The sequence below is a fragment of the Seriola lalandi genome, unplaced genomic scaffold (assembly GCF_002814215.2).
Source record: "Seriola lalandi dorsalis isolate HSWRI2012SDOR001 ecotype SW California unplaced genomic scaffold, Sedor1 jcf7180002054139, whole genome shotgun sequence".
Classification (NCBI taxonomy): domain Eukaryota; kingdom Metazoa; phylum Chordata; class Actinopteri; order Carangiformes; family Carangidae; genus Seriola; species Seriola lalandi.
Window position 1 is genome coordinate 336,827 of NW_019524692.1, and position 26,885 is coordinate 363,711.

Here is a 26,885-nt window from a genome sequence, read left to right on the forward strand (position 1 = left end):
AATAAAAGGAATGGAAATGAACATGTGGGAGATGAAAGTTGGACATAAACGACACAATGTGTTATCATGTGTGTATATTTAACATTTATTTAGGTTTAAATGTGGTTGCAATAACAACACAATAAATAGATCCTTAGTGATATCACAGAACACAGCAGTTTTGGATTCACAAGAAATAATACTTAGGGAACATTCACAGTAACAACACTGAACAGCTACAGACAACAGAGCTCATTTTCACATGAAGCAATAACTGGCATTGGTGAATAGTATGGTAGATATCATAACAATGGTGTCGGACATTTGCAGTATTGCATATTCATGCACTACAAGCCTGTGTCACCTACACAGGATATAAATGAACATTTATCTTTTCCATGTTAGTAGATTTGAATTTTTAGTTAGTGGTATATCAGAGTGCAAAAACAGATAATCCCTTTTCCACCCATTTTTAGGTAAAGCAGACGCTGACCTGTGGTTGGACAGGCAGCTTTCCTGTAGTGGTGATCACATAACATTCAGTAACAAATTTTATATTGAAGAAATGCTTAATTACATGGGGCCATAACACAGCAAGGACTGTTAACTAGTCCTGTAGTGAAAAATGACATCATGTTCAAACTCTACTGCCTGTAACTCTCTCAACAATGACTACAAATGAAAAACCAAAGAGATAAAATTAGTCAGCGTGACATGAATCCAATACTGACAATAGTAATTATCTAGTGCTTGTTGGGTCCAATCCGAAACAGAAATATTAAGCACTACATTTTTTAAAAAGTAGAACCATTAAAAAAAAACAAAAAAACAATATTTATAAAAACAGAATGCAAAAATAAAATGTAAAAATAAAAAAATCTAAAATATTTTATAAAATATGACAAGCTCACAACAAATATGAAATTAAAAAGAAACATATTTGGTCATTGCAAACATTTCCTGGCTCTGTCACTTATTTTGGATTGTAGGGGGAACAAAACTTTATATGAAATCATGAGGAAATGCAATGAAACATTCTCATTCGGTTAATTTAAAACTCAAAATAAAGGGACAAGACGGCCTTTAGAGGAAGTGCAACACTTCCATTGTAAACAATCACTACGTTTCCCGCATTGAAAGTAATTTAATGATAGAGGATGTAATATCCTTCCTGGTATTTTTTTCTTCAGGTATAAAGTCCATAGCGTTTTAAAAAAAGATATGCCGTCCATCAACATCTTCGGTGCATCACCCTGTACATTCCCACACATACAAATTACATCAACCATTATTTCTGCAACAAACCTACAGTATTATGGGACATCTTATTCTTTCATACACACTTAAAAATCAGCTCTTTTTGGGATTTCCTCATTAGCAGCCTTCGTCGTCCCTCTCTCTTCATAAGCTTGTGGTGGTAAGGCAGTCTGCATGCTGGGAAAGCTGGGGCCGTTGTCACATGTCTAAGGCAGCCAATGAACTGAGAGCAACAGCATTTTCTTACACTTCCACCTTTGAAGGAAGACGCAGACATAAACTGGCCAACCTACCTGCAGGTCAAACCCACGTCAAAACAGGCTACAGAGGACAGACGTTTCCGCTCTGTTTTCAGTCAGCATGAACACTCCACAGGTGCCGCTTTCTGTCCTCTCTCACGGAGCATTTAGTGTCGTTGTGGGGTAGCTAGGTTTGCCTCCAAGTGGTGCGTATTAGACTTGGGGTTGTTTGAAGGTTTGGGGTTGTGGAGCAGAGCGTGAATGTAGAAGTAGCTAGTATAGAGCAGGCCAGGCTATTCAAAGGTCCAGACCTCAAGACTGTGGATGCTGAAGTCCTGCTGGGCGGAGAGTGGCTGGTTGTTGAAGGTGGCGCATTTGGTGGTGGTGCCCCGGTAGAGCTCGGCATCCAGCCACAGGCCCAGCTGACCACTGCAGAGGAGGGGCAGAGGCACAGGAAGGAAGACGTTAAGGAAAAGGTGCACATCACTTGATGAGAAAGTGAGAAAAGAGTGTAGATTATTGAGAAATCTACATTAAATGAGCTATAGTTACAGATCTTACCCTCCTCCTCCCATCTGCAGAGAATCAGTACTGCCTTTCACAAAGTAAGAATTCTCCCCCGTCCACCGGTACACCTGAAAATAAACAGCAAATAATGTCTGAATTTGCAGTTGGAGGAATAAAGCTAAACACCCAAAATTAGTTTTTAAACCAACTTGGTACAAACCTTTATTTCAGGACAGAAGCTGTAGAGGAACGTCTCTCCTGTGCCATAGCAGTGCTCGCTCACTCTGAAGGGATGAGTTGAGAATGCCCCAAATATCTGTGACAAGAGTCAGAATTAATTTAAGATTTTTTTTTTACTAAAGTGCATCTTTTATACTACCACAAGGTGTCAACAAAATCAAAAATGGTTTATATCCCAAACACAGAGGCATAATTGAATGAACTGTTTCCAAAACTTAAAACCCCTTGTGTTGCTCTGGGAGGATGTGACTTAATTAACCATAATGGGGTCAGTGTGTGCACGAATAATGCTGCCTTGACAGGGTTAAATAAATAACTCATAGACTAAAGATCCATACACTGACAGACATGTTTAAATTTACTGTGTGTGACTTCTTGATTTTGAAAAGGAGATCATGATGAAAACCTTGTAATATAAGAAACACAGCAACTACACAATTTTACAAACTACTGACAGTTTCTCCCATTACATGGGTCTATTACTGTATTGGAAAACCCTGAAATATACAGTAGTGAATACTGAATATTCAACTCGGACCAACTGCTCAGTCCACACCTTTAACACTGCAATGGGGTTGGAAAATGAAAGACAAAGACCGATGACATCTGCTGCCAACATTTGACATGCTCAACACGTGGTGGGCTAACACGGGTCCAGAGCAAGAGAAAAAAATAAAAAAACAAAAAATGAACTTTGTGGAAATAACCTGGTCCCAAATCATAAACCCAACACAAACCCATACAGAAAAATATAAGTTGTTAAAAACAACAATATCCTCTCATATATGGTAAACATGCATAACCTATTTAAAAAAAAACAAAAAAACATTCTTGTATATTTTTGCTAAATTAAACTCAAATCACAAAAAAATGGTGTTTCTCCATAATGTAAACTACTATTTTATACATAATATAAACTCTTTGCAGAGATGACATCACTGGTAAAGACTATGAATGCCATCTACTGATGATCAGTGGCCACTGCATTTGACTGCTGTTCACCTCCTCTATTATCAGCCAGTGAGTAAATCCACATGGACAGTATCTAACCTGGTTATCCATGTCTTTGATGACCAGCAGAACAGGGCTGTCCACATCTGCCAGGTTTCTGTACAGAGTCTTGAGGCTGGTCCCATTTCTCTCGGTGCTGTAGGCCAGTCTCCAGGGGTAACCCTGCACACGGGCTGGCAGGCGACAGGCAAGCTGGAGAACAAACAGATTACCAGATTATGAGACGCACTGACGAGCATGTTGCATATTTCTTCCGCAAAGTTTAATCATTTTCTTATCAGTAAGCGGGTAATTTTATTTAATCACCTTCTCAATGTGTGTATCCTGCAGCAGGTCACTGGTATCGCTGAGTATGGGCAGTGCATCCACAGACAGGTCTCCGTCACAGCTGCCAAAACTCTGCCTGCGCTTAGCCTCATCAATGGTAATGATCTAGAAGCAAAACAAAGTTATAAGCAAGTGAAAATCTGACAGAAATCAATGACACAGGGATCTTATTATCTATGCACAAAAGCAATATATAAAAACTGAAGGCTTTTACTCGGCTGCACTGAAACCAACAGCACGTCGACAAACTGGCCGTTTCCACTCAGCTCACCTCCCAGCTGCAAGATGCAGGGTCACTGAAGAAGTTATCGATCATGTCCAGCTCATCTTTCTCCACCACAACAAAGCCCTGCTCTCGAGCCTCCTTCCCATACACATCCGGAGACCACTGCACAAAAAATGCATAGAGATGGTCCACCCTGGAACACATACAGTGTATAAGAGAGGTTAAAAATCACAGACAGCTCACAAACCACAAAATTCCTCAATGAGTCAGACATTTCATGGTTAGTTAGTTCTTTGCAAAAGCAAATATGCAACAGAAAGTTATAAGTGTCACTTTTTATTTATTTCATTGCTGGATTCCAGTACAGACAATATACTAGAATTTTTGTATGATGACACAGTCACTGTCTTACCTCTCTTGTGGCACAGCGAACCAGTACTCTGGCTGCTTCTCGCGGCCCCCACAGGAGTGGGCAGGACTAGAGGTCATGCCAGTAGCAAAGGACTTCCTCATTGGCTTTCCCACTTTAAAGCAGAGGAACATTGGAGGGATTTTACTCTTCTCCTCTGATGAAAAAAGCATGTCTGTACAGAATAGGGAACCGAAAAAAGAGAGAAAATTATGTTAGTTTAATGCCACATTCATTGTCTTCATTATATCCCCGAAAGTACCCAGATATCCCAGATTTCTTTTTTTTGGATGAGGTCACAGTGTCTTTTTTTGATTCTACCACCAGGAGTCGCCAAAATCTGAAATGTTTAAATTCTGCAAATAATGGTGATTGAGAGTCTGTCTCCCCTTTTATTCATACGCGACAATTGTGACATAAAAAGATAGGACATTAAAGAAAATAATTTAAAAAAAAAGAGACACTATGAGAAAGAAAAGAAAGCAAGAAGAAATAAATACATGAACATTTGTTTCGATTTTAAGATTTGGGAGTGTCTCTAGACACTGATATTCCCGACATTCAACATATAAACTGCCAAATAACTACAATAACTGTGACAATGGATTTAATATCTTTTTACAATGTCTACCTTCTATTGGAGCCTGCATCCTCTCCATCAGCCATGACTTCACTTCTGCTTCGTAGTTTTTCTTCCGTCTCTCCTCCTCACTGAGTTCGTCCTCCTCAGCTCGTCTGTCCGAGCTTCGTCTCTTAGGACTGGAGTTCCCATGAACCTCTGCAGCTTCAATCAGACTCAACTTCCTGTTTTGGTCCACTGGTGCGTAGATTATCTTATCATCTATACCATTTAGCAGCTCTTCCTTCCCTTTAGGTTTGATGTCTTTGGTTTTGGTTACGTCTTGGCTTGTAGATTTATCGTGCGAGTAGCCCTGTTTCTCAGTCTCTGAGGAGGATTGTATTGACTCTCCATCCTCGATGGAGCTGTTCTGAGCCACACCTTCATCTTCTTCATCATCCAGCTTCCCTTTAGTTTGATCAAGCATCGACTTGTCTCCTCGGCCTGGGCAACTTGGTCCTAGGAGTTTCTGTTGGTCCCTGCTGAGGATGCTGGATGTTCTGGAGGTCGTTCCCTCTGCTTCTTCAGTGCTCCCGTTGACAGTAGGCTCCAACTCTGTGAATCCTTCATCTGACGGAGACTTCTCTGTCTGCTCTCCCTCTGTACTTCCTGGTATTGAAGAGATAAATCAGGCTTTGTTTAAGATCAACACATTCTACTCTAGAGCTGCATCTACAGATTATTCTCATAACGATATTTAGTTTAAATATTTTGCTTAAATACTGACATAAATGATGAACTGATAATCAAAATTGTTGCTGATTAATTATCAAGACAATCAATCGACATGTGAAAAAGAACTTGATGAGGAATTAGTGAAAGTTAGGAACCGAAATGTTTGGTCACAGGAAAGGATCTGAAAATTTACAAACCACTTTCATTCAATTACTAGACAAAAGCATAAAAAGCAGAACATGCACCTGTCGCCTGATGCTGGACAACAAATCCAAGTTAAAAGTCATAAGCCAAAATAACCACCATTTGGGGAAGTGGATCACCCGTGCCAGAGCTTAATGACACAATCTTACCAGTTTCAGAGAGGGTTGATTCAATGTCGTCCAAGACGATGGGTCGCTTTGGTTCCAGAGCTTCGTAGCGGCTGAAGGGGTTTAGGTCCCGCTCTGACGGGAGCTGCTCCCACTCACCAGGCCTGTACACAGGACACAGATCCTGGGGTAGGTCTCTGATGGTCACCGGGCACCACACATACCGCACGGCAAACGAGGATGAAAATGAAAAAAGGGAAAAAACAAAAAAAGGACAGTTCCAACAGAAATTAAAAATGACCAAAATGATAAACAACTTAAAAAAAATAAATAAATAACAAATGTGATGAAAAAACAGCAGATCATTTAAAATAGAAAAAAATTATGAAGAACAAATTAAATATGTAAGATTAAAAATTACAAACTAAAAGTGGAAACTAAGGGGATTTTTAACTTGTATCTACATAGACAAGACCCAGTGGAAACAAAGGCGCTCTATAACAGCCAACAGACAAACTAAGAGATGTGGTAAAGACACAAATTTGAAAAGTTCCAGAAAGCGAAAGGTTTGACACAAACAGTTTTATTGTTGGCAAGGACTAGAAAGCAGAAACTCGAGGAGGAACAAGAAAGGAGGAATAAGAGCTGAGGACTGGAAGAAAAACAGTTACAAAAGAGGGAAATGAGGAGAGGGAGGCGGTTGGGAGATCTTACGATGGAAGGGCATCTTTGAGCTTCATGCGCGACACGTCGTCGTACAGCGCTACAGAGACGACCTCTTCCATGGGGCAGATGAGGCCGTACTCCTCACAGCCGTGCTCGATCACCAGGGGGTCTGACTTGTGGGGGTCAAACATGATGTTGTTGGGGGTCACGATCAGCACGCCTCCCACCACTCCCTGCAAGATTACAATAAAACAGGGAGGGATGACAGAGATTCTTGGTCAGAAACAACAAACAAAGAGTGGTACCTGTTGGATATAATTTGAATTAGGTCAATATTTTAGCCATCATTTAATTGATATATTATTACACACATGAATTACATTTAATACTGTATGTATTTATTGATAGACTTTTTTTGTTTAGTATATAAAAAAGTAAAAATTGAGTGTGTTTTCTTCTTACCATGCCATCAGTGAAATACTTGCAGCTCATCTTGATGAATTTAACAGTCGACGGGCTCTCGTCCTCTGAGTTCGGGGAGAGCTCACGCCGGATGGATTTTGCTGACCTGCAGTTTGAAATGCCATCCTGTTGGACATAAAAAAAAACAGATCAGAGACCTGATTGTTATGCTTTTCTATAGCTTGATTGTGTAGTGCTAGCTTGAAGTGTGTAATGCAGTGGTTTGTGGTTTCAGTTCTCATCAGTGTTTGCTCTTTACTGACTTAGAATCAGAGAATTAAGCCATCAGAGCCAAACATTTGTTCCCCGCTTTTTAAAATAACATTATGTCTGAAGTAACTTTTTCACTTGACTGCCAAATGCTGGTCGATTAAATTATCCTTCTCTGCAAACTGGCAACATATTCAGTCCCCACTGTTTATGCACTAAACATTAAAAACTGCTCGCTCATTGTAATGCATCATGGTGGGCGGCAGAATTTGAATTATGGGAGAATAATAAAACACTTTGTAGCATCAAAGCCATGATTTTACTGGAACCAGTCAGTGTAGTCAGAGGACAAAGTTTGAAAGCACAGAAGATCCCCTGTATATACTCCCGTTTCATCTTCTAATTAATTAATGTGCAACTCCTCCAAGATGTATGCCTTTTTCACAAAGTTGTCCCTAAACAGCTGCTGTAAACTACAGCAAAAAGCAACATGCAGTGTAATCAACATAATGAAACTGGTTTTCACTTACATTTAATGGTTTCTCAGACAAACCATTTGTGAGGGTGGGATCAGAGGAGCTCTGAGACTTTACTTCTGTTTCTGGCTGGCTCACATCAGGGACAAACAGCTTCTGTAGTGGGGGCCAACGACCAATGATCAGCAAGTCACATAAATAATGCAGAGACCGGGAGCAGCATAATGTGGTGCAGTTAGTGTTCTCACCTGACCGGGGTAGACGCTGCGAGCAAAGAGCTTGTTCAGCTGGACCAGTTTGTTTGGGGTGATGTTGAACTTGAGAGCGATGCTGTTGAGGGAATCGTTAGGTCCCACCTGAAACAAGAGATCAACTCCTGTGAGAAAACACTACATGATGCAATCTACAACCTTCCTGTCAGCTAGCCAGACATTTAAAGTGTGCTAACAGTGCAGTGCTACTCACAATGAACTCCACTGTCCCCGGTGGCCTCCTCTTCTCCTTCTTTGCCTGATTGTTACTTTTACAGCCATCATCTGAGAGAGAGACAGAGACCGAAAAAGAGAAAGGGATTTTGCAGATGGAGAGATGTTACCAACCTGACAATATTCTCATAGGAAAAAAAAAAAAAAAAAATCACACAATTATTCTTGAGAGATTAATAAAGTGTCCGCCTCATACTTTCTAGGTTGCTAACATATGTTTTTAATAATCCAGTGATTCTAACTTTCTGCAATAAGCAATAAAAATTCAAGCACCATAACATAACCAGAACAAAGAAATTCTGCAACAGAGGACCTTCTAAATAGCTTTTAATACCGTAGTTACCACATTTTTGATTAAGTACCAGAGCTTGTTTGTCCCATATTGTTATCCATGCTTGAAAACACACACACACACACACACACACACACACACACACACACACACACACACACACTTACAGAAGCAGTTATTGTAAATTCACAATCTGACCCTTGTGGCAGACAAGGTCTACAGTCAGCATTTTTTTCTTGCCAAGAACACATAAGCTATTAGTACACCACTCCCTGCTGCCTTATTACACTGCTGCCTCCTCCATGGAAACAGAGGCCGTGACTAAGCATTAGACAGCCAGACTGCTGCTGTTGTCTGCTCTTTGCTGCAACCACCATCAAACACAAGTCCGCTGTCACCTGTGTGAAAACTGGACCTCTTTCACCGAATTAGTACAGGGCGGTGAATGATAAAATACTGCGCATGATGTGGTCACGTAAAACCTAGAGGTATATGTTTTGTAGTTTTATCAAAACACTCAGGGCAGAATGTACACAGCTGGCTGGCCCACTGCACGTTTGAGTCCATATCACTGTCAACATGCTGCGTTCAGGGATGATTTATTGCTACAAACAAACCCAGCAACATATGGTAGAATGACACACAATGCTCTTAATGTCACTCACACAAGGCAAATGCAGAAAACCAACTCGAAACCACTGATTAAAACTGTACATCAGTCCGAGTTGCACATATTGTGAGCATGCCTTTAATATTAACAGTTTTTATAGGTTCAATTTAGGGCTGAGAAGTATGCACAAAAAAAATCTCAATTTCAATTTCAGTGAAAATAAAATGATGATGATGTGATTTTTGTTGGGTCTCATGTGAAACAAGAAGGTTCCTCTACATTTGGAAAATAGGATTTGTTGGTTGGAGCATCTCTGTAGCAACACAATGCTTCATTTATGGTCTGTTGTAACACATTTCACCTCAATCAGAAAAAGTGCAGCTCCTGCGATTGCACTTGGCCACATTGTGATTTAAATAATATCTCGATTTGATCGTTCAGGCCTACTTCAACTAGATTTCTTCTGGGGCAAATCTGAAGCCAAAATATGTTCCAACACTTTGCACACAGTGACACTCACATTAGTCAATCACAAAGAATGTCTTTTTAGCAATTCTGAATGGACACACTGAGTTCAGTAGCTGAATGATAGAATTTAGTTGATATCATTTTACTTTTATTAGCCTATTACAAGCATTTTTTCTTCTGTTTGAAAAGGCGTAACCCTCGAAAAATGTTATTCACTTAAAAAAAATTATGTTTATGACAAAGATGCTTGTATCGTAACTTGGATTTTATATCATTTTTAAGCACAAACTAAGGCCATTATAATATTTCCATTGTGATTTAACATTAGCATCGACTCTTAATACTCATAAGCTTTGTTTACACGGTGGATAAAATGTCATCATTATGCTGTAAGATAGCACAGGATAAAGGTTATGTAACTTCCTGTTTAAAACTGCTGAGGTCGTTTCACCACAAGTGATTCCTAACACAGATGATTGTACCGTCTATCAGTCGGGGGAAAATTCTCTCAAATAACAAAGCAGCAGTATTGACAGTGACAATAATACCACTACTGTAAGCTGACCTGCTGCTCATCTAAAAGTGGGAAATTACAGAGCGACAAAAAAACCACAACAGAACAAAACGCTCAGGCAGTAAAGCTGCTTTGAATGAGGCCGTCTCACCAAGGTTCATTGTCTTTGCCACAACAGCAAACTAGGACCAGAATGTGTTTGACGTCATTATAATTCTCAGGGGTTTTACCCAGCAATCGTTGCAGCAGTCTCATAGGAGTATTGTGCATTAAGGCAAGGATGTGGCATTTGTTCCACTGCCAAATGAATCAGGTTTATATTATCTAACACTGTTTTTGTAATACAGTGCTAACGATGGCGGTGAACAGAAGGTTTGGGAGACGATAAAGAGCGAACCAAAGGTTAAAAGTGGAGCCTTTTAGTATCTGCAGAACCACATTATAACATCAGTGGAGGCCTATAAATCAGCTTTTAAGTCTACTGATAATAACACACTCTAAATACAGATTGCTTTAAAATAATATACATCGTCTCCATTATTGCCGTTTAATCCATTTTTTCTAAGTGTATCTGAGGCCAATTACGGGCTCCAGGGTGCTCAGAGTGCTTCTTACTCAAGTGATTTCTCCATGAGAAAACAAGCTGCAAATCTTTGTTGTGAGTTTGCACGCAGCTCTTACCTGAGGCTGCAGGCGCTTTCGCTGTTATTCTCTGCAGATCTGTCTTCTTGTTGGGGTTGCTGTCAGTTGGGATGTCTGGACAGGAGATGATTGTCGGGTTCTGCTCATTCACATTCTTATCCGATTGGCTCTGCTTCAGCTGTCTCCGCCTCTTCAGCCTGACGGGATGCCAGAGGAGAAGGATTTGTTTACCCCCTCTCATAAAGTTGGGTAAAGAAAATACAGCACTGCAGACGGCCATTTGATCAATTTGGTCAGAGCTCGTGCGATCACAGCTCTCTCAGCGTGGGGATCAACATAAAGTGTGTAGGAATATGTGCACATTTATATATTCCTCCCATGTTAATGCTGTAGTTGATGATGTTTGTTACCGACTACCACAGGATGTAATGAGGCATTCACTTGAACTTCCACCCTTCAGATTGGCCTATTGTGATCTACAGTGAGCTGGATAGTACACAGGAACAAAACTGTAGTTCCACACTGGAAGTAAGGAGTTTTTCTCTAATCATTTCTGCCAGTTACAATGTCGTAACCATTTTACTTATATTTTTCAATCCATCATGATCGGAAAATGACCAGGCAGCACAGGTTTGTTTACCGTCTAATGTCAGCAAAACTGCAACAGATTAAATAATACAAAGATGAGACCAAATTGATTTATCAAATGCTCTGAGGGGCAGGGGTAGTGCACAGCCCTTGACAAAGACGGAGTGAAGGAAAAGCGAAAAGCTTAAGCGTCTTAAGTGTTCAAGCGGCTTAATGGAAAGGCAAGAGTGGGTCGATAAGGCTGCAGACAGACACGGCTCAGGCCTCTCCCGCAGCCTCAGGTCACTCTCCCACTTTAACCGATGCGGCACAAATCTGGTAGTGAACTCGAGAATCTGCAGACACATTCTTAAAAGCACCGTCTGTTTCACTGTGGGGGATGTCTCACAGTGTCCCAATCACCCCCCCGTCATCATACCCTTCCTCTCTTCCATCGACATCTCAGCATAACAGCAGAGAAAAGCCTGATACTGCAAGTAACAAGTGAAAATGAAAATACAAATAAAAAAATAAAAAAAAACCCTGAACTTCCATGTACAAGACTTGGCTTGAACTCTGTTTTCACTGTGCTTACAGTAGCCCTGCTTAAGTCAACAACTTAACATTTTACTGTGTTTTATAACTTTGAATCAAATGCATAAAATTTCACTTTTTTGACTCTGTTTAACAGAACATGTGAAAACCATCTCTCTACAGCAAACTACAACAGCAATAATCCTTAAGTCTCTATGGATCCATTGGATGCCATTTTGTCTTCACGTCTGCAGCTGTTTTGCTGGAAAATAAATGTTCTCCTCAATTGCAATTCTGTAGTAAACACAGATATTTCTGTATTGCAGCATTTATTTTACCCCCTTACTTTCTCGTGGCACAGGGGGATCCCCAAAGCGTGACGCCTCCACCACCAGGTTTCATGGTGGACTGGGACTTGTGTGTTTCCACTGCTGTGTTAGACTTACACCAAATACACTGTTGAGTGTGAAACCCACAAAGCATAGTTTCGGTCTCTTCAGACCATAGACCATTTTTCTACTTTGTTTCAGTGTCTCCCACATATCTTCCACCAAACATGTTGTGTTTTCTCAACAGCCATAAAACTGTGACTCGTGAAACCCCCAAGGCAACAGTTACTTCATGAGCAGTGTCACTAGTATCATCCTCAAAGTGTTTGTGTGTGTGTGTGTGTGTGTGTGTGTGTGTGTGTGTGTGTGCGAACAGTCTGCTCTAGACAAATGTACTATGTCATATTCTGTACCTGTTTTCAAAGCACAGTCTTACTGTACCTAGTGTATATTCAGTGCCTTGAAACTTTTCAGTAAATCTTTTTGTGCCTTTGTCTTCATGGTGTAGTTTTTTCCAGGAAATGGACCTCGTACATTTCACCTCAAATCACCCGTTTTACTTTGACATGAGTCTTTCGTGCTAATGTTCTGTGTCAAAAACTCCTAATTACACGCACTGGGTTTCAGTGCTGTAAAACAATAAAACATGATAAGTTTCATGGCAGGTTAATACTTTTTATTGGCTTTTACTGTATGCGTGTGCCTCTCTGTGAGCTTTGCTCTATTTGTCAGGAAGTGAAGCACCATATGGTGCAAGTAGCAGGAGAGCTACATGTTAAAGCAGTAGCTGTGTTTGGAGATAAGGCTTATTTTCCTTCCTGACATGTTCGCTCCGTCCATACAGGCACAGCGTGGCTGTCTTTACAGTAGTAGTCTGCATGAGTCTGATGTATTCATCCTGCACCTTTCCACTGTTGTTTTTGCTGCTCACTCCCACACTCACTTTGCAGGAAAACACCGTCCCTAACACAAAGCCTGCAGCCCATTAAAATCTAATACACTGCCTACCTAATAATTAGAGGGTGCCTGGACTGCGATGCCATTACAAAGTCATTTCTCTGCCGAATATTTCCAACATAAGCCGATCACATGAAGAAAAAACAGAGGACAAATTGCAGGTTTGTACCAGCCTGTCAGTGCAGCCTGAAGTAACCCAAGACGTAATAGAAACAATGAAGCCCATTAGACTTCACTACCTCACAACATCCCTCATGTCCATATTGAACAGCTTTGCTCTTAGCAGCATACGCACCACGTCACTACTGCTTATCCGTAAATCAACTTATTTATCTATTTTTGGGAACATTCACTGATCATTACTTTTCACACAATTTTTTTTTTTTTTTACCCATTTTAAAAATCAAGCAGAGCAAGAGCAATATTTTCTAGGTTGAGGCTTGTGAGACACGTTTAAACCATTTTACACAGACATCCACCATTTAATCCCATTTATCCACATTCATTTTCACCCAGCTTTCTAAATCAAACACCTGCCAGTAGACATTAATTAGTGAGTTGTAGACGTCAGAGAGAGAGCGCTGCTCTTTGTTCATAACCTGACCTGTCTATGCACCGTAGCTGTGACAAGCCTCTTTCCACACATTTCCTGTTATCATGTTTCACAATGCTGCCAAAATCCAATTTTAAGGTCAACATCATTGCGGTGGATCAATAACTCGGATTATATGAGGCAGTATAAGATGGGTGTAGCTCAGAGACAGGTGACTTAACAGTGCTGATCCATGATTCCAAAAGGTGAGAAGAGGAAATGAGTTAATGCACCTTGACAGCAAAAATGTCAAGGCACAAATGAACATGCATCACAATGGAAAACCAACGGTGTCACCTCAAACAAGCAAAGCTCAAAGAGAAGTTCTTTCAACAACAGATTTTGGACTTTACACTCCAACATGTGATTCATGGGCTAAGAGATACGGAAAGAAACAAATCCTAACACAGAATTTAACCAAAACACTTCCTATAAACAGAAATATATCACATTACATTTGATACAATATTTGTTATTGACATTTTGCAGTTTTCTGTACTGTCCACTTTGCTGCTGTAACACTGCAAATTTTCTAACCCTTATCTTACCTCATCTGTTATGTTATTGATCATAAGCTTAGTCATCATTAAAATGCTAGGGGCTACACATCAGTTCTGCTGCATGAAAAACCCCAAAATTAAACACAAATATGACAATACAAAGTACTCAGAAAAAGTCCCTTACCTGGCAAAATATCCCGGCTTCCTGTCTCTCTTTTCCATCAGGCCAGGGTCCTAAATCTGCACGCAGTCAAGTGCATCCATACAAACATCCACCCTTACACATACACGTATACACACACGCACTCAAGTGTGTTCAAGCCAATAGAAAACTTTGGGAAGATCACCTCTCACACTGTGCTCTCACACTTCTTTCTTGTCCTGCAGAGGAAAAAGAGGCAGGGGATTAGCTGGCTCACGGGGTGCCTCCTCACTCAACAACACTCACTTCACTGCTAAAGCCCAATAACTGATGGTGAAGCCTCATCACACTAAGTGGAGGGCGATGAAAGCATCCTATAATAAGCATGTCAGGCCACTCTGCTGACAATGGCTGACCAACAGGAAGGAAAATGCATCATCTCGGCTGTAGAGGAAAGACACATCTGCTACTAGTTAATGCTGCTACAGTAAACATGCGTTTAATTATGTAATTATGCTTCATCGGAACGGTGGGTCTATTATTAGCAGCATCAGTTTGGGAATCTGGTAGATGTAAACATTCAGACCGCCATGGCTACACTATAATCTAGCTATAACACCACAGGGTTAATCGATCACAGACATGTCCCACCCTAAAGAACAGAAATTGGGCAACTGCAGTTCATCCACGTGTAGCCTCAAAGTGTTATATAACAGGTAAATGGCTTACCACAGAGGAAAAGGCTAATTTTGAAGCGCTGTTACCCCACCTAGCTAGCCACATTCTTCAGATTGTAGTAGCTTGCTTAATGGGAATTCCTCTATGAACGGGACCACTGAGCAGCTTTCAGCCCTTTCTTACGGTGCAGCAGCAACAAAAACAACAACAGACAAATGCCCAGCACTGCTAAAGAGAAATCCGTCTGTGCTACCGCCAGGTCCGAGCAAACACAGGCACACTGAACAAGGTCCACTGCTCCATCTGACTTACCAGCTGATGCTAACGGCACTAGCTAGCCACTTTGTTTACAAGACAATAGCAACCTGGTGGAGATGTTGAGGATATTTTACTCGGCCCAGTCGCTAACCAAATCTCTTAAGGTAAAGCATTCCTGTGAATGTAATGCGCCCTAACACTGACGCCAAATCCCGATGTGCAACGAGGCACTAATACGCTAAATCTGCCATAAAAACAGGCTGCGAAAACTGCCTACATACCTTGCGTGCATCCTCAAACAGCTAAGGTTAATATCAAAATGAAACCTCCCTTCACTGCGCCCTCTGGTGTCATGTGCGCTGTTAAAGCACAGGAGCTCACCACCTGCTTGTCTGTAGCTATAAGCCTGCTAAGCCTCTGCTAACAGTAGCTTATAGTTAGCTAAGTTTAGCCAGGCCGGGGATTTCATAGTTCAACGGTAAATGTAACCAAATGACCATAAATAACATCAGCAATATAACACATGTATAGAAAACAAAATGATATGATTCCTATGTTGCTTCTAACAGTCCCTGGTGGTCTAGTGGTTAGGATTCGGCGCTCTCACCGCCGCGGCCCGGGTTCGATTCCCGGTCAGGGAACTACTCTTTTTATCGCTCTCACAAAAATCCCTCCACCTCGTCATACAGTTTAAATGATCTAACTTGACCGAACGACAGCTGGTTATCCTCCTCAGCTTGACCGCAAGTTACCCACACGCCTGTAATTGTATTACTAGTGAATAGTTACAGGGAAAAGTGACTGCAGGTAAGTAACAGCGTTATTTAGTAATCATCACAGTTAGAGTTATATCGGCGCTTTTGTTGTAACCACCGTTTAAATAGCGGCCTGTAATCTGCACAAAAGCATTACAGGTTTTAACGTTAATCTAATGCAAACACCAACTCCCTGACCCACATTCAAAGCAAGATATTCTCTTCAATGTTTGCTTTGTTGCTTAAAAATTTAACAGATTTTTGTTTTATTTTAATATTTTTTCATTTGAAATATTTTTTTAAAATAAGAATTATACTCTATTTTCGAGAAACCCCAGAAATATATTTTGTGTGGCATTTAAATGTAGACATATTATTTATTAATTTTTACTATCATAATACCCCTCAGATAAATCCTGTGATTATTTGGACTTGTAAAGACCTTAACCCATTCCTTAGCCTAAGGGTGAAATACCCGGAATTACACGGTGCACTTGGCATTGCCACTTCTGGCGAGCTATTTATCAAATATACCGCTAGGGGGCGATGTTTCACTACTAATGCTACAGCTAACAGAGGTGTGCAAAACGTTGAAGAGGGCATAGACTACTGTATTAGGAATATGAAGCAGTCCACCGATTAAGGTTACTGCACATTGAAACAGCGTCTTCAGTAAGAAAAATGTAATTAATGAGCTCTTTATTTGTCTTTACAATTTGAAGAAAAGAACAAACAACATTCAAAAGCTGTCTCTGTTGGATGAAATAGGACGCTCTCTCCCCAGCATTTCACAAGAGGTGGGTGACGTAGAGGCAATTAAGTATCTTTAACCTTTCTTTTAAATATAATTCTTTAGCTTTTACAGCTTTTAGACAACTTCACACCTGATGCTCAATACGTGTTGTTAACTTGAATGTAATTGGGTTGTAAATGTTCTGTAATAACTTTTCCCCACCATTTCCTCTAATAAGGTTTAGGTCTATTTGAACTGAACCTGTTTGAGATAGAGAGCAATGAGACAGAGATAATGTGTGTTTGAGGAACTTGGGTCCCAGAAGTTGGGGAAACGCAGAGATCCTGGCAGGAGGCCCTCTGATTGGACAACTCTGGAGTTAACCAGTTCCTGGCTGGCTATGTATCTTGGCAGTTATTTTGACAGGCGCTATCATTGTGAGAGAGGAGATAAGTTGTCTTAGGGATCGCCATGGCGCCGGTGTGTCCCTCCTCCGGCCTGTTCAGACTCTCGTCAACCCCTCTCCAGCCCCCTCCTCTCCCTGCCCAGCTTGAAGCAAAGGATTGTTGTGGGGGTGGTGGTGGTGGTTGGTGGGGTGGGGGGGCTGTTTGGTTGGGAGCAGGTTTTGTATTGGCAGGTACCCTGTGGCTCTGGGTATCATCGCCCCCTTTCAAGAACATCAAAACCTCCATGACACTCAGAAGTAGGACAGCTCAAATTGTCGCCTTCTCTTTTTTTTTTATTTTTTTTTTTTAAAAAAGCTGTCTTTGAATTACTTTCCCTCCAATCTGTTGCTTTCTTCATTTCCTGTATTTATTTTCATTATTTATTTTTATTGCAAGTTGTCCCTGAAAGTCTTCCTTGTCTTTGCTGGAAGGACAATGATGGCTTTAAAAAGACGGAGGGACGGAAAGGAAATCGCAGCCAGAGTAGCACATTTCACTGAATTTTAACCACTAAAAAAAAAAACCAAGGATGAGCCCTAGTAAACTTTTGACTCTTTGCCAAGTAATGTTTTCAAGATGTGCCTCTCACACAGAGCTATAATAATAGTAAAAATAATAAAAGTCCATCAAACATAGGCCTTCTGTGCTTTGTCTCCCCATCATATAAGATCTGTACAGAACACAGGCATTCTCATTTCAGCCTCTGATATTAAAATTTTTACAGTACTGTCCCGTCAGAGCCACAAACAGCTTGGTAGCATTACAGTGTCTGTTTTTTTGTGTTACAATTCTTCTTCTACGAGGGAGTTCAAAGATACACACACACACACACACACACACACACACACACACACACACACACACACACACACTCAGGAATTTATGTTGCCGAAGATGAGCAGATGAGCAGAAAGAGAGGAACAAAAGAAAAGATACAGTGTAAAAGATTTGTGTATCTTAATGTTTGTATGTTTGCCACTAAGAATGCACATATATGTGCCGAGTAATAGTAACACATTCATAATAAGCCACATGATCTTCTGTTGCTTTTTATTGTCACTTTTTCTATTGTTTCTGAGGTTGGAATGAAAGATTTTACGAGTGGAAATAACTATAATTGAAATCAAACAAAGCATGGATATTTAATTTGTTCAATGCCTTGTTTTGCTAAGTAAGCACGAGTAAGTCAGTGCTTTATCTTATGTCTATCTTTTTTAAAGTCAAATCATTGTTGTTGTCACAAAGGTCTGACCCAGCGCAGGCCTTGAAGAGATTTAAAATCATTTTACTCGGACGTCATACACTTCCAGCTTAGACTACAACCACTGATAACTTCAAGTACACTGTGGCAGCAAGAAGCAACAAAACCTAAACACAGAGAGAGGATATGTCACACAAATGATAATTAATAGGAAATATTGGGGCTGTAATTCATTATAATGAACCAAAAATGTGAAAAAAAAAGAAAAATAAGTATTTCAGAAAAATCTTCCATCATGCAGTGTTTTTATTTGTATGTTTTTGAAAAGACATAACAACACAGACAGATTGTTGCGCAATAAACCAATTAGAAAAAGATATCTTTGAAGCAGAGAGTGATAATGAAGCTAATAACCACAGCCGTTGAGTATCCCACTTACAAACAGCTCACGGCTCTGACAGATTTATTAAGCTTCGAGCTGAAGAAGCTGACACATTGAATGCCACTTGATGACGTGGGTAAGTTGTTTTCTTTCTTCAAAAATACACTAAAACAGAAATTGTTGAATATCACATACAATAGATGTTAATGGTGTTTTAGGTCTTGCTGTCTAGACCTTTTTTATATAAAAAAAATTTTTTATGACAATGTTTTCATTTCAAGTATCTATTGTCTAAAATGTCATATCCTGTAAAATTTCTATTTATTCTTAATCATGTTATTGTTATGTTGTTGTTTGGACCCCAGGAAGACATTGTGTAAGATACTGTGGACCTAAATAAAGTGGAAATAAGATGAGGGTATAAAATGTTTGACTCATAACTTGATTGATAATAATTGTTTACACATCACGAAATTAAGATGGACTGCACCAGACACACTATTAATTATACAGATTAGTTTTAACTATATATTTTCAACTCAATAATTGCCAGGTGTAACCATTATGTAGCTAACGCAGCTATTCTAATTGTATAAGAGGTAATAGGACATAAATGAAACATCTGTCTTAACTCTTGATTAATTAGATTTAAATTATATTTCACAAAACAATAGAAGCTACAACAAGCTACAAAACATTATGATAATATGTTTGACACATTACTATCTTTGAAATAAATTGTTTGACATTTTGGAAAATATAGTCATGTGCTGTCTTGCTGAGATACCAAAATACCACTCTGACTGTAAATATGAAGCTACTGCAGCAGCCAGTTAGCTTAGCCCCTAAAGACAGGGGGAAACAGCTAGCTAAATTGAAGCGTTAAAAAACAAACAAACCCTGAAAACCAAAACTTGTCATCATTATTTTTTTTGTAGGATTACACAAACAAGATAAAACGTGTTCATTAGTGAGAGTCAGAGGCACTGGTAGGTGGATTTTGTTAACCCTGGACAGAGCCATACTAGCTGTTTACCTCTGTTTCCAGTTCTTATGCTAAGCTAAGCTAACCAGCTGATGGATATACGTTCATATTTACTGTTCAGACAGGAAAGTGCTATCAATCTTCTCATCTAACACTTGGCAAGAAATTGAATAGGTGTATTTCCTATAATGACACTACTGTAGGTAGTTTTACTAAGAAATACACACAAAACTTAATTGTGGAATCACAAAATAGTTGGTGCAGCCTAATCCTGGTCAGAGTGGTCTGTAGTTGACTGTAGCAACAGGAATTAAAAAACTTCTGATTATGACGCATCACAAGCTGTAATAGTTTGGATGTGATGGATGCACTCCCTTGGTGGTCTTGCTCAGACTGACTGAGAGACCACCATGAGGTTAATGACCCCTTACACACACATGCACACATACACACTCCCGCTGCATGCACACATACTGGCCATTTGCACCAGCCAGCGAACGAAGACAGAGAGAGGAATGAAAGTGATGGAGACATGGCTTTAAACAGCTCAATACTGTATCCCATCCAGTGCCACTACACCCACTGTCAATCTGCCAAGTCAGCTGAGGCACTGCAGCCATGACCTTTGACCCAGGAACTGAACAACAGGAGAAAGGTTATCATTGCTGAGGTTTTCGCTCTTAAAAACTAAACGTCCAGACAGTGAAGGAGCCACACCTCGAGGGAGGAGCAGACAGTGTTGGAAGCCTGAGAGAGAGATGGACTTAACCAGAACCCCCCCCCCCCCCCCCCCAAACACACACATACACCCTCTCATCAGTGTTTTTTGATCACATGACCATGGTAGGGGAGCAAACAGTGCATGGTTGTTTACCCTGCTTATCAGTGGTGTTGTAACAAGTAGGGGAACACACAGGCTTACCTCAACGCACACGTATTCACACATAAATGAATGCTAAGAAACCTCACCTTGTGCAAATGTGAAACAAGACTAAGTCAAAACCTCTATATGTCTATATGCCTGTATATGGCTGGACCGTGTATGATAATGGAAATGGTGATGGAAACTGAGCAGTAGTTAAAAATTGTTGTGGAACTGCTGTAAACAACTGACATCATCAGATCGTGTGTCAGTCGATTTCAACCCTTCATCTGTTTGCTTCTCTCCTACTCTCTGTGGTAACAAATACAGTATTGTACAGCTGAATTCCCAATAAAGCTGTTCTCATTTACATGTTTTTCTATTTCTGTTGTCAGACAATTGAACATGTTTGAAAAAGTGACTGAAATGTGGCCCATTAAGACCACATGTTAACTTCCAAGACATTTCCAAGCTGCTGCTCTACACTTCAAAAATCCTGCTTTTAAAACCGTAACATTGTCTGAGAAAATCACCAAACACATGAATCAAAGACAAAGACTGTGCTGTGATTTCAGCTATTTGATGTCACTTGATGCGTTAGTACTTTCTGTAATTGGAGTTGTTGGAGCCTCTTGGACGACAGAGGTGAAACGTCTTCAAGTATCTACAACCAAGTCCAGTCGTCCTCGTTTTCAACTTTTCTTGGATAATGATACACGTAATGAAAGTAGTTTATCTGCTGTAATAGAGGTGAAGCTCAGTGAATTGGAAGCGCTACTCCATTACCCTGCAACCCCAGAGCAGCCCGGAAACCAGGACTGCCCATAACAAGAGGTGTAAGTCCACGGTCCAGACATATACTAGGTTCATACCTTACCTTTGTAATATAGCGACAAATGTGCTAAGTGTGCAACACTGCGGTAAACACCTAACTAATAGAACCTGTTTGTTTGCACCAATTCATTTTGAAAGAACAACCAAGGCCAATGGGGAAACTCCAACTCATTCATGTGGCATTTGGCTGACCAGTAGTGGAACTATGATCACTCAACTATGATCACTCAGTCAGTCAGTCACTGAGACATAAAAGGGCTGGCCCTGCTTTTGCGGTCCAGCCAAAAAAACTCAATCAAATGCTATGGAGTTGTGTGTGTGTTAATTTCCCAAACCATTTTCTGACTTTTGATAACCTTGCTTGACATACAGCACTTGATGCTACCAGAGGTTTATATTGTGACACTCAGTCGAACCAAGATGGGTACAAACCATGATCTACTAGCTAACATTAAGAAATAAATCTCCCTCAGCAATCCTAACCTCTCCTCTGATCTCATCTGCCGTAAAAAGGGGCTTGTCCTGTAGAGTAACAATCACTTTTCAGAAAAAAAAAAGCCCTAACCCTTACTCGACTCATAGGTAAAACTATGAGCCCCAGCAAACACCGACCAATAAATAACAGCTATAAATTCCTATATGACTTATGACTGTGCCTGCCCATTTATGATTGTGCGATAAGTCAACTTTTCATGTACTGTAAAGGTAATATTCCTTTGAGAGGCTGAAGATATAAGGGCCATGTTAGAGGTAACATGAGTGTGTGCTTGCAGTGTCTGAGTGTCTACATGTGTACACCTTTTGATGTGTGTGCTCTTGTGGTTGTGTGTGTGTGTGTGTGTGTGCTCAGACTCCCACTCTCACACTCAGACTCTGGTTAGTCCAAGCCAGCGCCACATCAGTCCATCATCACAGATATGGCTTGTGGTTAGATAGCAGGTCTGGCGGCGCACAAGACATTTTGTCCACTCTGTCATGTTTACTTATAATGATAAGCTTTGATGGATTCCCCACAAGCTATAGACGCCACAGCGTGCGCACACACACCATCTAATTCACTAATACACATGCATAGTACCAAAAAAAAGTAGATAAACTTGTGTAGAAAAAAGCTATGTCTGGTACGGTACAGGTAAGGCGTCCATACAAATTGAAGGCAAAAGCTAGAAAAGCAAAATTTAAAAATCCATTCTAGTATTTATCTTTAACGAAAGATACGTGTATTAATAGACAGAGCAAACTTCCCATAAGGCTTAACTTAAAAGTGTATGTTTTCTGCACATCTTGGGCAGAAAAATATGTTTTGAACAGCTGATGAATAAGTGTTTTAAATCACTTAGCAGCAGGATACTGGTCAAAGTTTTGTGGACATAAGGGAAGACCAACAAGCTGCTGAGGGAGGGGAGGAAATTCGTTTAGAAATGGACTCCTCGTGTGATTTTAATACTCTACCAAGGCAGGTCCATGAGAAACATTTTAAAAAATGTTTCAGTTCTTTTACCATGAACTGGATATGGTTTGGCCTAACTACTGTTAAATTCAAGAAATAAACAATAATAAAGGAAAGACTGCATGCAATGAATCTCCCCTTTGGTTTAGTCCAAATCAAGTAGTAACTGTGTCAGGCTTGATGTTGCACTCTGATCTGCTGGTCGGCCTGTACAGTGTTTCCATTGGGTCGGTTTACTTTAGCCTGGCATTGGGCCAGACCTCAGACTGGCCCACTACAACTGTTCTGGACCAATTAAAAAGACTAATGAGGCCCTCGCTTATCCTGTCACCCCGAGGGCAGGGAGGAGGGGAGTGGGGTGGGGGGGCCCCGACAGGCAGCATGGCAGACTACTACAAGAGCATAGGAGATGTCACACTGTTTGCTGGGTGGTGAGCACATATCAATGACTTGATAATCAAATGCAAGTTAAAAGAAAACAAAAAAACACATAACATTGCTCTTTGTGATTTACACTTTTTTAATAAATCACACATGCTTCCTTAAAATCCCTGACAGAATCTGTATCATCACCCGCGCACTTTGTTAACATACATGTACACACAAGGAGCCACCAGACAGCTGCTGCATGGTTTACCAGGCATTCAACAATGTTATGTACTCACTTGTTGTGCCATTACAATTATTATCTGCGAGCTTCGCTAAAACGGTAACATGTAGTTCAGGTGGATTCATGAACTGAAATGTGTGATGTAAGCGGAGTTAGAGATCTGACTGTACATTCATTGGGTTTTTTTCCCTCAGAATTTTTGAGAAAACACTACTGAAACTAAGAGATACTTCATCAGTTGTTCAAAAGGCCCAGAATGATTTACTGAGAATCGTTATGGTGCAGACACAGACTCAGCAGGAGGGCAACTGAGCCTGTCCGAGCATGCAAAGAAATATGTTTTAAACCACTGCATTATGCAAGTTTTAAATGCAGTGATCTGCAAAGCGCCCTCAAACTAGAGTTTTGTATACCACTTAAAGATTTAAAAACTTTATCATCTGATGTTTTTTGTGCCTCTAATTGTTTTTAGTAGTTGTGTAATAATTGTCTTATCTCTGTTTACTGAATGTGTGTTTGTCTGATTATAAATGTTTTCCTGTGTTTGGGTCTCGGCTCTGGCTTCTCGATCACTCTGGTGAAACCTTTGGTTCCAAATTGCATCAGGTGCTCCGACCCCAGTCACAGATTTGTATTGCTTCAGAGAAATTTCTGAATTTTTTCATGCATTTTTTATCTCTTTTTTGCATCCATTTAAAAACTTTCATCTTTAATCACCTGTGCATTGACTTCAAGTCTAAACTGTAAACTACTGCCACAGTGCCATCTGTGTCAGTATGAAGTTGCAAAACATTTTACAGTAAGAGTGAACCCTGAGTGCAGCTTTTATTTCCACCCCCTCTGCACATCTACCCCCCACCCCCCGGACTCCCAATCTCCCACTTGTTTTATAGTTATTTACACCCAAGCACACCATGGCCACTGGTGAAATTTAGGGAGTGTGCATCTGACAAAGAGAGTGAGAGAAAATGACAGCAAGAGGTTGAGGATAAGCAGCTGAGAAACAACGGTCTCTTTCTTTCGCTGCTTCTTATTTTACATCACACCCTTCTTCTCACTCTGTCAAGGCCACCCTTTTCTTCCTCCTACTTGCTCAGCCGAGGAGAGGTCAGAGTAAGAGAGAGAGAGAGAGAGAGCGAGAACAGTAGACACACACACACACACACACACACACACACACACACACACACAAACACAAATTGAGGACTGTCCAACCGCAACGGTTACAAATCTCCTCCGCCTTATCCAGGACAACACACTGATAAGTGTGTCTCCACTCCCCATCCGACAGATCCATCTCCGAAAACATCTGACACACACATACTCGTAAGTGGAAATATATGTGTGTTTGTGTGTGTGTGTGTGTGTGTGTGTAACTGGCAGATTGATGATGCGGTCTCTCCCATTTACTATAAAGAAGTCAAACCAGAATTAAAGAAATGAAAAGAGTTGAGTAGGGTGGTTTGGGAGGATTCAGTGATGATAACTAACAAGGTTTAGATGACTTTAGGTTGTGTGTGTGTTTGCACTTTTTGGGAGTGCTGCACCTGCAACTAATGATGTGAAACTTGCCAGCTTCATGTCCTGCAGCCGTCCACTTTGCACTCACTCCCCACAGATCAACCTTGCACCTGTTGACCCGTACCAACACATGCGCACACACACACACACACACACCTTTTACAAATTTTCTGGCATGACAATAGCTATTCCACCACTTGGGGCTAAGTGCCTCCTTAACCTAGTCTTTGGCAATTAATTCCCTGACTTTTCCTCCAGTGAATAATCATGGACTAACAGCAACCCTGACATCACAACCTGTCAACTGCACTGCAGCTGCAATGTCTTTTATGGAGATACACGGGCTGACGAGTGTCACATAAAATAACCTCAACTTTATCTTCAACCTAAAAGGAAGCTTTATTCTTATTCTTATCTGATACACAGTTTTATCAAGCTGAGTGGTTGATTTCTTCAGAGCCAGGTCGAAAACATGTAATTGATGATGCATAAAGTGATTCCCTGAACTTGTGCACTTTATTTCTGTTAAATAAATGTAGGTCACCTCTGAAATATTGTGATGAATAACAAGAATAACAAATGACTGTACTGACAGTACTTGAAATATCAGCATGCAGGTGTCAAAGAAATATTCAAACGTTTGTGCGAGTGAATTGCTTAAGTAGCTTTACAAACGCCGGAAACCATCGGGGACAAAAGAGAATTTGATAATTGAATTCTTATCGTCTTTAATTGAGTGTTGTGTGACGTGTTTGCGCTGCTCTTCAAACAGTGTGAACCAAGAGTCCAGTTCAGCACTTGAGCCCAACACATATGAGAACCTGCAACTGAGGAGTTAATAATTTATACAAAAACACACGCCTGGTTAATGGTGTGTGTGTGTGTGTGTGTGTGTGTGTGTTAGAAAGAGAAAGAGAGATGATCTGTGTTGCTGAGGCCTAGGTGTCTTGTTGAGAGGACTCGTGTCACCTCAGTGTGACTCCGTGACCTTACCTGGTCAAACACACTTAACCCACTTAATCCGCAAGTATAACACACAGATACCTTAGAGTAACACACAAATCCACACATTCAAATACTTACACACACGCGTCCCTCAATAATACTGTACCTATTAATAAATATAAACGCTGAATATATAGATGTAGACCCTCATGTAGGATATACACAACTTTACCTTAACCAAAATATTATAAAAGCTTGCAAAAAAAACCCATAGTAAACCAAGACATAACAAACCAGTACTGTCATTTTCATACGACACCAGATGATGTACAAATAAATTGTTTTAGTGGGATGTGCATGACGTGATCTGAAATTAGTGGCCAGGGAAATGACAACAGACACACAGAGAATCAAGTTTAGTGATGAATAAAGTTTCAATGTAAGATGGAGAGCAGCAGAATTCAGATATGAAATCCAGGTCTCACTTTGACGGTAAGTCAAAATTGAGACCTGGATTTCAGTACGAAGATGTGTGTGTGTGTGTGTGTGTAACTGGCAGGTTGATGGTGCGGTCTCTCCCATTTTCTATAAAGAAGTCAAACCAGAATTAAAGAAATGAAGAGAGTTGAGTAGGGTGGTTTGGGAGGATACAATGATGTTGCAGGATGATAACTAACAAGGTTTAGATGACTTTAGGTTGTGTGTGTGTGTGTTTTTGGGAGTGCTGCACCTGCAACTATGATGGGAAACTTGCCAGCTTCATGTCCTGCAGCCGTCCACTTTGCACCTGTTGACCCGTACCAACACACACACACACACAAACACACACACACACCTTTTACAAATTTTCTGGCATGACAATAGCTATTCCACCACTTGGGGCTAAGTGCCTCCTTAACCTAGTCTTTGGCAATTAATTCCCTGACTTTTCCTCCAGTGAATTAATGCGTCATGGACTAACAGCAACCCTGACATCACA

The 26,885-nt window shown here is 40.5% G+C and overlaps 1 protein-coding gene and 1 non-coding gene across 5 annotated transcripts; one reads left to right on the top strand and one right to left on the bottom strand.

Moving 5' to 3' along the window:
* Positions 1–61: 61 nt before the first annotated feature.
* ncoa7b (nuclear receptor coactivator 7b) lies at positions 62–15,612 on the bottom strand. 4 transcript variants are annotated; one of them, XM_023403495.2, is made up of 17 exons: positions 15,464–15,612; positions 14,289–14,485; positions 10,665–10,822; positions 8,080–8,150; positions 7,863–7,970; positions 7,669–7,770; positions 6,929–7,054; positions 6,515–6,699; positions 5,843–5,997; positions 4,827–5,423; positions 4,199–4,370; positions 3,832–3,979; positions 3,540–3,665; positions 3,273–3,425; positions 2,203–2,298; positions 2,037–2,110; positions 62–1,904 (listed from the first exon to the last, which is right to left on the bottom strand). In XM_023403495.2, exons 2-17 carry the CDS (start codon positions 14,324–14,326, stop codon positions 1,769–1,771), a joined length of 2,445 nt encoding a protein of 814 aa, XP_023259263.1. In that variant the 5' UTR covers positions 14,327–14,485; positions 15,464–15,612; the 3' UTR covers positions 62–1,768. The 4 variants fall into 4 exon arrangements, with proteins under 4 accessions (XP_023259263.1, XP_087029374.1, XP_087029375.1 ...); XM_087173248.1 differs by lacking the exon at positions 15,464–15,612 and adding an exon at positions 15,237–15,433; XM_087173249.1 differs by lacking the exon at positions 15,464–15,612 and adding an exon at positions 14,976–15,220 and having other exon boundaries at positions 5,843–5,964.
* A 139-nt stretch (positions 15,613–15,751) lies between these two features.
* On the top strand, positions 15,752–15,823 carry trnae-cuc (transfer RNA glutamic acid (anticodon CUC)). The gene has a single exon. It is a non-coding gene; the product is annotated as a tRNA-Glu (tRNA).
* The last annotated feature ends 11,062 nt before the right edge of the window (positions 15,824–26,885 follow it).